Source organism: Dysidea avara, chromosome 14 (genome assembly GCF_963678975.1).
Source record: "Dysidea avara chromosome 14, odDysAvar1.4, whole genome shotgun sequence".
NCBI classification, from domain to species: Eukaryota; Metazoa; Porifera; class Demospongiae; order Dictyoceratida; family Dysideidae; genus Dysidea; species Dysidea avara.
The window spans coordinates 14,385,192-14,399,802 of NC_089285.1; the positions used below are offsets into that span (position 1 = coordinate 14,385,192).

General features: G+C 37.7%; 2 protein-coding genes across 6 annotated transcripts; one reads left to right on the top strand and one right to left on the bottom strand.

The window, feature by feature from the left end:
• Nucleotides 1–101: 101 nt before the first annotated feature.
• Nucleotides 102–12,941, bottom strand: LOC136244413 (set1/Ash2 histone methyltransferase complex subunit ASH2-like). Of its 5 annotated transcripts, none has more exons than XR_010695234.1 (20): nt 12,624–12,939; nt 12,492–12,571; nt 12,293–12,387; nt 11,877–11,969; nt 11,586–11,651; nt 11,346–11,509; nt 11,229–11,292; nt 10,702–10,849; nt 10,511–10,588; nt 8,633–8,661; nt 8,518–8,578; nt 5,909–6,005; nt 1,604–1,665; nt 1,065–1,096; nt 725–790; nt 638–664; nt 551–580; nt 426–487; nt 312–371; nt 102–258 (listed from the first exon to the last, which is right to left on the bottom strand). XR_010695234.1 is itself a non-coding variant. In XM_066035997.1 (20 exons), exons 1-20 carry the CDS (start codon nt 12,707–12,709, stop codon nt 166–168), a joined length of 1,500 nt encoding a protein of 499 aa, XP_065892069.1. In that variant the 5' UTR covers nt 12,710–12,930; the 3' UTR covers nt 102–165. The 5 variants fall into 5 exon arrangements, 3 of the variants coding, with proteins under 3 accessions (XP_065892069.1, XP_065892070.1, XP_065892068.1); XM_066035997.1 differs by having other exon boundaries at nt 426–494; nt 12,624–12,930; XR_010695233.1 differs by having other exon boundaries at nt 551–664; nt 12,624–12,941.
• A 74-nt stretch (nt 12,942–13,015) lies between these two features.
• On the top strand, nt 13,016–13,575 carry LOC136244414 (histone H3). Its single transcript, XM_066036000.1, has one exon. It carries the CDS (start codon nt 13,092–13,094, stop codon nt 13,500–13,502), a length of 411 nt encoding a protein of 136 aa, XP_065892072.1. The 5' UTR covers nt 13,016–13,091; the 3' UTR covers nt 13,503–13,575.
• Nucleotides 13,576–14,611: the final 1,036 nt, after the last annotated feature.

Genomic DNA, 14,611 nt, shown 5'->3' on the forward strand with positions numbered 1-14,611 from the left:
CAATAATGGTACATGCACTGCATGGGATGGACTAATAGCAGGCGCAAGCCTTTAACACAACATTTCATCACTGAGGAATACCAGATGGAGCTATACTAGCATTTGGTGGATGATGAAACATGATTTCATTCATGATTACATAATAAGCATTAAATAATGTCTGTACTAATCTCTTGCAGCTACAGATACTGAGTGTACATGATATAACATATCTGACATCAGTTTCTCAACAGCTATCACGTCCACAGCTTCTGACATCTAAAACATCACATGTTTATTGAATACAACATAGGTACATGTACAGTTCTTACTGGTCTGTATTGGACATTGTGTGGTGGATGCTTGAAGGTGGGACCAAAGTTCACAGTAGCCTAACAAATAAAGTGTGTACAGGTATAAACAAAAAAAAAGCACTTAACACTTACAGTTGCTTCAAGGTAAATGGACAAAGCTGGGTAGTATGTTCCAACATATATGTCCTTGAAAGCTGTACCCTTAGGAAACACGTACATGAAAAATTCTGACATAAATGTATAGTACATTCATTTACCTGACAGACTCCATTTTTGTAAAACACAATCTGTTTGAAATGAAGAAACAGTAGTTTGAATGACAAGTTTACAGTATAGGCGCAAACCTTGCTATCCTTTAAAGTATGTAGCATCTGTAGAGGAGCCACAAGTACAAATATTCTGTATTTTAATAAAATATCATATGTTCGTACCTTCTCTGAATCCTCAATACTCACTTTCTCTTCAAAGTAAAAAAAGCCCTTAAATTTTATTAGAGGCTAAAGAGAAAAAAGACTTTATGTGTTTGAGAAAGGTTGGCTGGTGAGTGAAGCAGAAGAGGCTGAACATCAATGATGGTATATGTTGCACCAAAATGGCAGACTAAGCAACAGACAGTTTACTGAAATACATAAAAGGTTCGAATGCAGTATTTTTTCATCACATGCATATGTCCAACCTCCTCTGCATGAGAAATGCCATACAAACAAGTTATAACATTGTTGAAACTACACAAACACAAATACACATGCACATATACACACAGAGACATACCGATTTTTTGTGGTTTGATGGCAGATTTGCAACTAAGGTAACAAATTAGTGTCACGAGGTCATCAAGTGACATTACAGAACAACAGTGTGTGTAGGTAGTGGCCACACAGAGATTGGAATTGGAACTTTGTTTAATTAAAGTGGGTAGCCAAAGTTTACATTGGTTAAGATATTTGCATTCTTGGCAAATACAATGCAAGTGTGCATTACATCATGATGATGTAACTACTGGAAATCTACAGAAATATGATACATTTCTCATCACAAATGCCATACATGGTGATGACCAAAAAGTTTACACTTCTACTACAGGATATGAATACAATTATCTACTCTAGTTTTAAAATCTTTAAGGAACTTGTAAAACTATGCCTTCATAGCCTAATTTACAAGGAACATTTAGTATGGTATGACTAAACCTGAGGACTAATGGTAAATTTGTAGACAGCAAAGCCACCAGGGATCCACTATATGGCATGCAAGATCAGATTGATGTGATGTGCTGTACTGCATAGCCACTGTTCCTATCTACTACATACCTGATGATTTTTTAGGCAAATGAATTAGAATTCCAAGAGTATCTCCAGTATTGTATCCATCACTATTGACAAAGAAGAGGAATATCGTCAAATGTAGTACTACAATAAAACTCGTGAAGGCAGTAGTACAGACATCTCTTTATTAATTAATAACAATATAATTTATCCCTTTAAAACCCAAAAACAAATTCTGTTTGTGATTAAACACCAACTTAAATATATACCACTTTAGCGTGGGTGTTCAAAGGCACTGCTCGGTGTTTAACTCGCATATTGCCCAGACAATATCATGGGAAAGCGGTTTGCCAATGACTTTGATACCCAGCCAGTTCAAAGAATCGATGCGCTTTGACTCGTTATATTGAGCGACATAGAGCTTTGTATTGTGGGACTCGGTTTTGTAGAGGTTGCTAAGCTTACTACATAGGCTAAGATAGACTAGTTGGTTGTTACTAAAGGATAATGAAGGCACAAAATAATTGTTTGGGCGATAGTGGATGCGTATTTCTACCCACCGTGTATCAGCCTTTGAACAGACCACGGAACAGCAAAGCTACTTCTGCTACGTTGAAATAGGTTGGTAACTTACAGTTCTAAGTACTTAACTTAATATAATAACTTACTTACTGTCCCAATAGTGAAGTTAGTTGGCTTAACTTAGTACAAAAATGATAACATTATAAACTCCATCCCACAATCGCAAGTTTTCTAACATTGTGTGTTGAAGCATAGGAACATATTAATGACGTTTTAACGTATGGACAACGTTTTGATGGCTATTAGCCCACGCTATTAAAACCACAATCGATCTTCAGATGTTACTGTATAAAACAAATGGGATGAGTTCTCATTAGTTCTTTCACCTATTAGGTGAATGCGCCCCAAGTGACAAATATCACTTGTACCATGGCTGCTTGGGATTTTGCTGACATATACACCCGCAGCCCTCGTGCTTTGGGTGTATATATCAGCAAAATCCCTCGCAGCCATGGTATAACTATTACAAATTACAGAGAAGAGTTAACCTCACTACAAACTCACTTGGTGCCATATTAACACAGGCTGCATGTGTAAAAGAGATGACCTGTTCTTATTCTTGTATTTGCAGTGATTGTGAATTTACAAAGCATTCTGATAATGTAGCATTTTTTTTGACTACATTCACCTGCTATCACATGATAGAACACATCACCAGATGCAGAATTTAATGCTTACATTTCTTTCGGTGTTGTTTCACAAGCGGAGGTTATCGCTCGGCTTGTACATTTTGTCCAGTTTAAGCCACCATTCATTGACAAACAAAACTGCTGGTAGTTGTATGTTAACAGCTTTCTCTCTAGGCATGAAGAACTGATAAAAATGCACTGGTATGTCAGTGGGCATATGCGCATGAATAGTTTTGACGCATTGGTACATTCAAGGGCTTCAAAGGATTAAATAACCATGCTTGGGAAATAATGAGGTTGTGAAGTAGATCCTACCTATATTGGGACCCACTTGTTTATTATAACAATGTGGTTTATATGTTTATGTGGTAGTAATTTATTTAAGGGATCACAAAGATTAGTCATTGAAAGCTTTTGTGGGATATTTTATTGTACTTAACCGATGCTGCCAAGTTGTGAAGGAACTTTGAAGTAGTTACTTTGTCAGAAAAGGTAATTAAATCTACAAAATTCTAACTAATGCCTTCAGAGTGAGTAAATCATGGGAACTGATGTTCTTTGATGTTGTGATTAGACTTTGTATGGGGTAGCAATGTGTTGCCCCCAAAACGTGTACATCCACAACTATCGCTAGAATAGGAACGCAGTAAGAAATGGCTACAACCTGGAAGTGTTGGTCACAATGCTTTACACAAAGTAACAGGATACACTACTGCATCATAAAAATTAACCGGCTTCTGCTCACCAGAAGTCTCCCATTCCTTACTGCTCAAATACTGCCTAAAGTGCTAGGATTTTTGATTGATATGATGGAATGCAAACTCGTGTTGAACTTCTTATTCTAGACCACAATTATAACACACACACACACACACACACACACACACACACACACACACACACACACACACACACACACACACACACACACACACACACACACACACACACACACACACACACACACACACACACAGTAACAAGCAACTACAAAATCTTTTAAATTTGTTACACATTGTTGTAATTAGTGGATCTGTCTCATAGGCAAAGCCAGATATAAGCATACATCATACTCACTGACAACAGGACATGCAGAATTAAGAAAGCCAGACACAAAACATTGCCACTATAGAATGACCACCAAGACGAAGTTGTTGCAAAATACTTATCTAGGTTTCACACTCAGACATTAAACTAACAAACTTCACACAGTGATTAGAATAGTGGTGACTACAAGATTATTGTTTGCCTCAGGATGTTCAGACATACCACCTTAAACTGGTTGTGGTCTGTGATACATTCAAGGCTGTCTCCGTTGTATTCCATAAGACGTCCTTTAAGTGTGTCCATTTTGCAACAACACGTACATCTTGCACCAATCTGTCATTTACTGTACGTAGTAAAGCTTGTCTGTTTCTATTTATCTTGGTTTCTGACTCACTACAATTGTCTTCACTGTTACTATAACCTGTAGCGTGTACTGGTTCAGACCAGTAAGGCTTAATATCACGGCTGCTGTCAATGTTTCTGCTGCTCTCAGCCATTTCAATACATTAATTAAGGTTTCCTGGCTCCAGTGACGTAAAACTGCAACTTATCAAAGTGCCTACATTGTATGACTTTCCTCTGCAATATCTCTATAATAAAACGTAGTACAGCTATAAAATTTGGTACTTCTTAATTTTTACAAAAAAAAAAAAATTAACTGCAGTTACCCTTTAATGGTTCACAGCAAAAGGAAATGGTGACACTTGCTTATTATCAAAATACTTTACCAAGTGAGAGTCAATGAAACTTCAGTTTGCGAGAAGGTAATTGCTGTGGCAAATGCCACGATCCTTTGATCCCTTCAGCTTTTGACAGCACACAAACTTTATGGCAACACCTTCCTTTACTTGATTTAATGATTTTCTTAGTTTCCTCATCAGCAGTGTTAAACAGCCTAGCTGATCTTACAGTTGACAGTGGATGCAACAATTCAGTGATGCTGAGCTGAACAAAAGATAATTTACTTGATTTTCTGACTACTGACTGGGTACTTCTGCTGTGGACTGATGCTAATTAATTAACATATCAGAAATTCAATCAATTTTTTGTCTTCATCTCTTCTGTAGAGGTTACAAGTGCAACAAACATCAAAGCACAGTATTGCTAGACCACCTGCAGTAAGTACCAACGTCTACCATTCACTGTGCACTTAATCACACCATTACACCTCAAAAAATGGAGCACTTCTAAAAAATTCTTCAAGGAATATGCCAAACAACTTTTAAACTGTTGCCAATCACTACAGCGTGAGTGTCATGTGCATTTCCAACTTCACGGCAAAAAATGCAAGTTTCTGAGTTCTCCCATACAACCATGTATTTGTGGTAACCATGTATCAATCATTGAGTCTATTGCAATGGAGAACCCCAAAGTCACCAATCCATCAGACATCATGCAGCCATGTGGTTGAGAGAATGCGTTATTGTAATCTGCACTAAATAGAACCACAAGTTTTACAATTTGCCAACTTGTGTTTCGCCAATGATTTCAAAATCATGAATTCACCAATATTTGTGCTATATGGTATTAGTGTGACAAAGTCTATAAATTACCCACACTAAGATTTGCATGCATCATAGGTTACTTTGTCTTACAGTTGGAGTGGGTTGAATGCAGATACGTTTCACTTACTGTCTGTTGTGTAATGATGACCACTTCACTTGTCAGTGATCACAGTTTATAGCCTAACTCGTATTTCTTCTTTTTGGTGGGGTATATTTTTAAAGTTTACAAAAAATGATGAATCATGTTTTAAGGATTCAAGTGTAAGGAAATCCCCTAAATTACGATCATTTTTTAAGTGGCACAATTCACTCTATACGTCAGAGGAGGACGATCACACGTCATAGCCTTATTAGGCACTGCTACATGTAATTGTGTAACCAAACTTGGAACTTAAAATTAGTCCTTTTGTCACATTTACAAAAAGCCTTTGTTTCTTAATTATCTATAGATAAGTGTTTGAGTAAAAAAAGAAGAAACTCTGGGAACTGTAATTTACTGATATCAATTTGCATTAAAACAATACTGATGTGACTTTCTCATTGTGACATGTGACCAACCTCCACTACTACACAACATATAGATATACCTGTAGTGCTTTCCTCTACTTTGATGGAAAACGGTACCCTTTTTACTCCTCCATGAGTAGCTGAATTTATCAAATCCACAAGGGGCCTGTAGGTTTCCTGTTCAGAAACAACAATTTATTGAAAATATTTTACACTAGTGTTGCACTGATGATCAGATTGGTTATTAGAAACACTCTGCATTATCCTTATTGTGGTATATAAGTACAAGTACACAAAAAATCTGGAACTTTCAACTACCATAGCACATCAATAAAAAGTACTGAGAGTAGTGCATGATAGTAAAACAATAAGAAGTGTTATATCCCTACTGTACTCCAAGAGATCATAACGGAAATTAAGGTTGGGAAATATTTCAATAAATCACCAATATCGCCTAAGCAAGTAATTGCAATACCATTATCGCATGTATTTTGCCTTCACAATATTATCGCATAGGCAATATTTATCGCATTTTGCAATAATTATTGCATTTATCATCTAATTTGTGTCTCTTCTTGGCCTCATATTTGATACAGTTCGTGCATATTTTTGCTAACTATGTCAATTGGTTAATTTGTTAGCAAAGAAGTCTCAGTGAAATCAAGCAGTCATATGGAGTTTTCAAACTATGTAGTTGTGTTTCGATTTTCACATGCAATATTGCAATAATCGATTAAATGACTCGTGCAATAATCGCATGTCACTAATTCAATATCGCCCAACCCTAACGGAAATGCACAGTAGGGATATATCACTTCTTATTGTTTTACTGTAATTTAATATTGTGCACTACTCCAGCTTGTTTCAGTACTTTTTATCGATGTGCTATGGTCCCAACTTTAGTTGAAAATTCTATTGTTTCAGTACTTTTTATCGATGTGCTATGGTCCCTATTCTAGTTGAAAGTTCCAAATTTTTTGTGTGTACTTGTTTGTTAATTTTTTTTTGGAATTGATTATTATGACTGGTGAACCCACGCATACCACATCTGAAATGGCACCGTGCACCCCAACTATATCAATTATTGTTTGAATAGTGAAGTATCCATTGTCAGCTATGTTCAACTTGTTATACAGCATTTTGAATCAAGAACTGTTTGAAAAGCACCTCTGCAAATCCACACACACCAAATCCACACACACCAAAAGAAAGAAATGGTGCCGCGCGCCCCAGTTATATCAATTGTTGTCTGAAAAGTGAAGTATCCATTACGCTTCGTTGCTGGCTATGTTCAACCCGTTACACAGCAGTATGAATCAAGAACTGTTCGAAAAGTACATCTGCAATCAAAATAGCTACTATGAAAAATACGGATGATTTCTGTTACAAAGGGAAGCCATCATGTACTACCGCCAAATCGACACTTTTCGCTGTCAGCAAAGATGAATGGGACACAAAGGAGGACACTGGTAAGTCCATGAAGAATGCATTGTACATACTGCAGTATGCCAAAAGGCACCTCTCAGGCTGAAGCGATGTCAAACAGTGAAAAAATCAAGCCTGTAACCTTAGCTGTTATCGAGTTACACTTGTCTGAAGGCATAAGTCAGTCAGGCAGTCAGTAGAAAATCCTGTTAAATAATATTTGTTTAAAATTCCATAGCAACTTGTTGAAAGCGTTTCGGGTTGATCTGAAAGCTTATTTGGGCTTAGTTTTACCTAACCAATACTGCCTCATTGTCGTCAGGGAAAATTGAAGCTGGTTTTTGAGCGATGTTATTTCATGGGCCACGCCTATTCCTTTGTGGTCCCTACTACACAATACTATCGTACTGTATGATCAGATCAGTACAATGAGCAGCGTGTATGTACACACAATGCTCGTCTGCATCTAATAATGAATGCATTCTTAATACATCAGAACATTGCCGTTGCTAGTCTAACTGCAAACCTGCCATACTGGTCATTTATAATCAAATTCTTAACAAATTTTGTTATAAAACAGGTTTATCAGATTGGCAGCTTCATTTATTGGTTTAAGAAATATTGGCTAAATGTTATATCAGTGCAATACTATTGTAATATTAGTATACTGTATTTACTTGGTTAAAGAGTTACTATTAATTAGCCAAAATCTGTGTGGCTACTATTCAAAGGTGGCCAATATTCGAGGGTGGCATTATAGAAGAAGACTATGTACTTGTCTAGTTCACATACGTATTAGTAGTTCCAATACAGTTCATTTTGATGTGCACTACTTAAAAAGGAACAGCAGATTCATGGCCTTCAGACACAAGATGTAGAACAACTCTTTTCCATATTACTATGCAGGAGTGTCTTCTCCTTCCTAACTAAAGGATAAGCAATTAACTACTGAGCACAACACTTCTTCTGAACAAAACAGCTAGGCAGTATTAGCCCTAAAAGTACCTCCAGTGCAATAGGTCACTACATTTCAAAAAAAATTATTCAGTGGAAGTTTCTACTGACTAACTGCCTGTGCCTAACCTGGTTATACCTAACCAATACCACCAAGGTACTACGAAGGTATCATGAGGCTCATTCTAGGGTGATACTTTTGGCCAAAAAAGCCCAAACCCTTATATACAGTACTATTGTATTACATGATAAAGAGCACTCTTGCTATTCTTCGTTATTACGAAAATTGTGTTATTTAAATATAACTTACCCACATTCTGTGACCACCCCAACCTAAAGGCACTGTTTTCAGCCATGTCATCAATACACACCTGGAAGTGTACACCACCGTGTATAAGCTAGTACATCATATGATGAACACTTACTTCATAGTACCATGTGCCGGCATGGATACCTGCAATGGATAATGACACATCTCAGAATAATACATACAATTCACCAATGATGTATGTATGTACGTATGTATAGCATGCTATTCTAAATCAGGAGGAAAACTCTGCTACAAATAATGGAGGTGACTGTATTGACAACCTATTAAGAAGAGTTAAGTAACAAATAGCAATCCACTAAATGACATTAACACTATCCACAAGGGAATTTGATCAAACCATGTTTCAGCAGTAGATCCAGCTATGAGTTAGCTAGTAGGTACAAACAGGAGTTAATAATAGAGGCAAAGGATTCCATTAAACGTGTTAAAATGTTCACTGACAGAACAAGGAAATGTGATGAATGAAACAATCTTCACCCATAGAGAATACTACAAATTACAGAGTTTTAGGAATCATTTGTAGAGGTCTTGTACCAAGAGTTCACATTAATATAAAAGGTGTGGGGGCGATCCATGATATAATATAACCCAAAAACCTGCCACGATTTTTCCTCACAACGACATGACAGTATTAGTCGGGTAAAACCAAGCCCAAAAGTGTCTTCAGATTGACCCGAAACGTTTCTGTCAAGTTGCTACAGAATTTTAAAAAAAAATTCATTCAACGGAATTTTCTACTGCCTGCCTAACGCCTTCAGTCAAGTGTAGCGGAAAACTGGCTACAGCTATAGCCCTAATTCTTTCGCAGAAACATTTCTAGATTGCTTAAGAAAAACCTTTGGTATATTGATAAATATACAATACTTGCGCTATTGTCTTACCTTTTATCCTTCTTTACCATGTCCATCAGTCAAGGTTCTACCGCTGAGTGTTAATAGACTACAGTACGGCTTCCAGATCTATCAGTGTATACTGCATCAAACTATTCAAATACACGTGGTCACCGGTTGCACCAAAACACATGCGTACGTGACTCGCTGTTGATATCGATCAGAGAGAGCAGCTCACGACGAACTATATAGCAATGTGTAAGTCAATAAATATAGTGTATTTAGTAACAATGTTAAACAGAGTCGGGTCATCCAGGTCCGCTTTACAGATTATTCGGGTCTGATCCCACGTGCTAAATTAAATGTGGATGTGTTACTACACGTCATAGCGTAGCCCTGCTTCTTTCGTGAGCCATGCTCACTTACATAAATTACTGTCTGTAGACATAAGGTAGCCATGCCCATTCATCAGTCTGTAGGTATGCACAAATCCACATCCGTTATTGTTATTGTCTGCAGGCTTATGTAGAGCCACGCCCACTGATCAGTTGTTATTGTATGAGTCATAATCTAGTATAATAGTGCTGTGATTAACTCTTAAAACATTGTGACTGGTTTTGTGAAAAGCACGCTATTTAGTGGTCATGAGCTTGCAAAAAAAAACTTCACAAACAAGTATACGACACAGTAGAGATATTCACTTCTTATTGTTTTACAGTATTTGGACATTACGTACTACGTTTCAGTACTTTTTATTGCAGCACTATACACTGTCCCTACTCTAATTTAAAATTCCTAATTTTTTTCTTATACTTGTTACGAACTCCTTGTATCGTGCCAGATACTCTACTAACTCTTAGTACACTTATAGCAGCTATTTTTGTCTATACATGATTTGCTTTGATTTCCTTACGCTATCACAAAAAAATTGCTGCAATAAATTTTGTTGATCAAAATGAGATGAAATTGCCTTGCAATGTTTGCATCAGTTTTTTTTTTTTGAAGCAATTATTTTCAATGCTAAAATATTCCTATATACCACTTGGGGACTATTACTCTGACATGCACTGACTGTCTTGTATTAACCTTCTTGACTCCTTATTCTCTTGCTAATAATAAAAGTGTATATAGTATTACCATACCATGGTTAGCTCTGATAACACAGTAGCCCTTGTCTCCGGTCACTGTCATTCTGTCATCACTTACTCTTAGTTGGTGAGCTACAAAAAAACATAAATATAATACCTAACAGTGTTGTGTTTTGTATTGTGACATTTTGATTGTAAATCAAGGCCAGTTACACAGCAATGCATTATTCTGCATGTATACATACCCCTGTCATTGAGGGACAACATCAGTCGTGGTTCAATGATGGGCCTATACAGGCTGGGTGGTATCGGTCTGTTTCCAAGGTCCTCTACAGTGATGTCCCTATCAACATGGTGGGGATCAGGCTCTGCCCATATGTACCTGTAGCACTCCTAAATAAGATATAAATTAAAGAATAGCTAGTGCATCAACCACATACAATTTGTATGAGAAATTTGTAAAGAAGGTACTGTATAGCTGGAAATTTTTGAGGGACGGGATTTTCACGAAAATCATAATTGTGTAAAATTAATTTTTGTAAAAAAAAAAAATTCATGAAAGCACTGAAAATGTCTACAAACATTTCACGATTACATATGAAGCTATCATCACTCGTGAAAAGTTTCGTCCCTTGAAAATTTCCGGCTATGCAGTACTTTTCTACTACGCAAGTACGCATATCTAATTGTGCTATTTTTTTTTTTGACAGAAATTCCATACCAACTAGTAATATAATACACTTGAACATTTCAGTATGTATACCAAGCCCACCTTATTAAATGGATGCTCCAATGGATAGCCATGTATCTTTGAAGTAGCACCCTCTTCAATGACACTAATGAAGTGGATGCAATAAGCAACAATACACTACATTGTATTCTACAGTACACTTTGGGCTTCTTAGCCACTGGGGTTCCACCAATGGTGAAATCTGGATCAGTATCCACCCTCCTCTTGAATCCATAACCTCCTTCACCGCTGCCTTTCTTCTTGCCACCCTTCAAGGACACTGGTTTGCTTTCATATCTCTTGGGGCCAATAGTAGAAAGATCCTATGGTAGTGTACAGTTTAAGAAATCGAAGGTGACACACACACATCATGACAAGTGCAATAACACCAGAACTTACACAGTCCACTAAACCAAACTTGGGTGGGTCACTGTTGTCATGGTGAAACAATTGCTTCTCTCCCACCTGTAAGTAATATTCTATATATCCGTATCCAATATACAGTATAGCAAATGTAAGTCTCATTTCAAAGTTTAAACACTAAGGCTTTGTACTAGCTTGAGCAGCTAATTAATTACTGAGCGTGAAGATGTAATGACCAGGACCCTCTTGCTCGTAGACCTCAGATAAACCCCCACAGCCTTTCATTAAGCTAGACTGTCACATCTAACAACACCATGGTTTACTTACAAGTTTGCTATGTACATTAGCCTTCCACAAGTGAGACTTCACCCGGTTAGTACAGATAATATCCCAGGCTTCATCAATGAATGGTATAATCTCCTATTATAACACACATACTATTACTACACACATGTAAAAGTACACATGAAATGGTGGAATACATGATAACACAAAACAAATCTTATGAAAGTAACTGTATTATAATGATAATGGAGTTGTGATAAGACCACATACTAAACAACATGTCATGTCTAATGAAATTTTGCATCACAGCACATAGAGAAAATCTATTCGGTTTTGACAAATCTGTACCTAATGTTGTATATAACTACTTCACAGTAGAATTATTTATAATATGGGGAAAAGGTTAGAATATGTCCTTACTATACAAAATGTAAAAACCATAATTTATATGCATATACCTCTTCAATACTAAAGAAACGCTTTGTGAATTCTCCTTCATTGGAATTACAGTCCATCAGATTGGCCAATACAGTTATGGCAATTTGAATAAAACCTGAAAATCACACAAACACCAGACATTGTCAAACTGCTGTCACATTCATGTGAAAACGTTGTAGAGTTCAATAGGTGTATGTTACAAACAACATGGTCACTTACTAGCAGACTTTTTAGCAATAGTCTCTTCTCCACAAGATGTGCACGTGTAGTCGTAGTTGGCCATGTACGGGATGTAGTCTCTGAAAATGTGATCTGTATCTAATAAACGCGCACCCCTATTTAAATGCTTACTTTAGAGAGACCCCGACATCCACCTTGTTGTACCATTTTCCACATATACCACACTGAACGCGTAAGTTTTCTTCGATTGCCTGCATCTTCAGTCTCCTTGTACACTAGGAAATTAGGCGCACGCGATAATATTAAAATATCACGTGATATCAATTCTCTAACAAAGTATGCATGTTATAATCTGCCTTGCGAACATCTAATAGAGTTTCTCGCCAGTTAATCTGAAGTAGAACGTGGCGAATAGCACTCTTTTTATAGCTAAACCATGCGACATGATCAAGTCAGAGCATAAAAACTTAACGGATCAATCGAGTTTTCTCAGTTTAGCCAATCAAACACAAGCAAATTATAGCCAATAGAACTCAAGCAAAAATGGGGCGCGGATTTTTGTGTCGGTATAAAAAGTTTAGTTCAAGCAACCAGTTGTATTCTGAAATATTTCTGTTCTGAACGTAGAGGAAGAAAGCGATGGCTCGTACGAAGCAAACCGCCCGAAAGTCCACTGGAGGAAAGGCCCCAAGGAAGCAGCTCGCCACCAAGGCAGCAAGGAAGAGCGCCCCGGCCACTGGGGGAGTGAAGAAGCCTCACCGCTACAGGCCCGGAACTGTTGCTCTCAGGGAGATCAGGCGCTACCAAAAATCAACCGAGTTGTTGATCAGGAAGCTGCCATTCCAACGTCTGGTCAGGGAGATCGCCCAGGACTTCAAGACCGACTTGCGCTTCCAGAGCTCTGCTGTTGCTGCTCTTCAGGAGGCCAGCGAAGCTTACCTAGTGGGTCTCTTTGAAGATACTAACCTCTGCGCCATCCACGCCAAGAGAGTGACCATCATGCCCAAGGACATCCAACTTGCCAGGCGTATCCGTGGAGAGCGAGCCTAAGCAGCTTCGCCTTCACAACACAACGGCTTTTATAAAAGCCACCACTTTTTAAAAGATGTTACCATTGTTAAGACATAGATTATATAGGGGACCTATGGTTAAGACAATTATTCGAAAGCATGTTACTCGTGTACCAGTGCCTTATTTCGACTGCCTGGTTTAGTAGGCAATTTATTGCCACCCTTTCTTTTGAGGCAATGAAAATGTAGCAATAAGGCCATGGAGTAGAGCCTATTCAGGTAAGGCACCAGAGTTTGACCTGGACCCTACTAGACTGGCTCACCCCAGATAACCACTGGCAAGAAGAGGGATACATAGTCCCTAATCGTGTGACTGAATGTGGCTCTTTCATCCATGTTCTACCAGTTGTGCATGCAGCATTACAAAGACCAGTACAAGAAGTGCTTTTGAAATAATGTACAATTCTTTTTAATGCCATGGACAGGTTAAATGGGACACACAGTTATGCATCTGTAGCAGTTGTGAGTTACTCTGAAGGCACATTTGAACCCCATCAATACTGCCAAAAGAGAAGTGAGGCTGTAAGAGCTTGCCTTTTATGTAGACGTTTATGGTCTGCAACAATATGAAACAGGTTTTTTTTTAAAATTTGCCACTGCCAGGTCGAAGCGAATATTAAAAATCGGCTTCCGCATAATTGCAGCTTATTTACTACTGCTTGCCCATCCAAAATTCGACAGTCATATCTTGAAAAACCGGCAACTAGTTCATTTTTGTATGGAGGCTTGAGGCTTGTAATAATAGTGCGCGGCAATATTGTTAAATTTATTTAGCTTTACAGCATGCGTGCAAGTAAATGCTGTGATGATGTGTGCTTATGCAACATAATTATATTCATTTGTAAATGACAGGAACTGGTGGTCAACCACAGTAATGATTATATTTAAGCCTCATAGCTAATGTGATTGCTTGCATAACACTGTTGAAACCTTATGAAAACTGTTCCGAGCCACCTTAATTGTGACACACTGTACAGAAGATTCACTATCTTTACATGGTTCCACCTTACTGGACAATCTTTTCTACTAAATAAACGTGGGACTTAAATGGACAAGTAGGGATCATGAATGTTCAGGCATTCCTGGCCA

What these genes read in the sequence shown, in the direction of transcription:
- LOC136244413 (XM_066035996.1), bottom strand. Translation starts at nt 12,709, where the DNA reads ATGCAGGCAATCGAAGAAAACTTACGCGTTCAGTGTGGTATATGTGGA. An exon ending in GTGGCTAAGAAGCCCAAAGT is followed by an intron (nt 11,293 to 11,345) that starts GTACTGTAGAAT and finishes CCACTTCATTAG; the next exon opens with TGTCATTGAAGAGGGTGCTA. An exon ending in GTATTGAGGATTCAGAGAAG is followed by an intron (nt 665 to 724) that starts GTACGAACATAT and finishes GCTCCTCTACAG; the next exon opens with ATGCTACATACTTTAAAGGA.
- LOC136244414 (XM_066036000.1), top strand. Translation starts at nt 13,092, where the DNA reads ATGGCTCGTACGAAGCAAACCGCCCGAAAGTCCACTGGAGGAAAGGCC.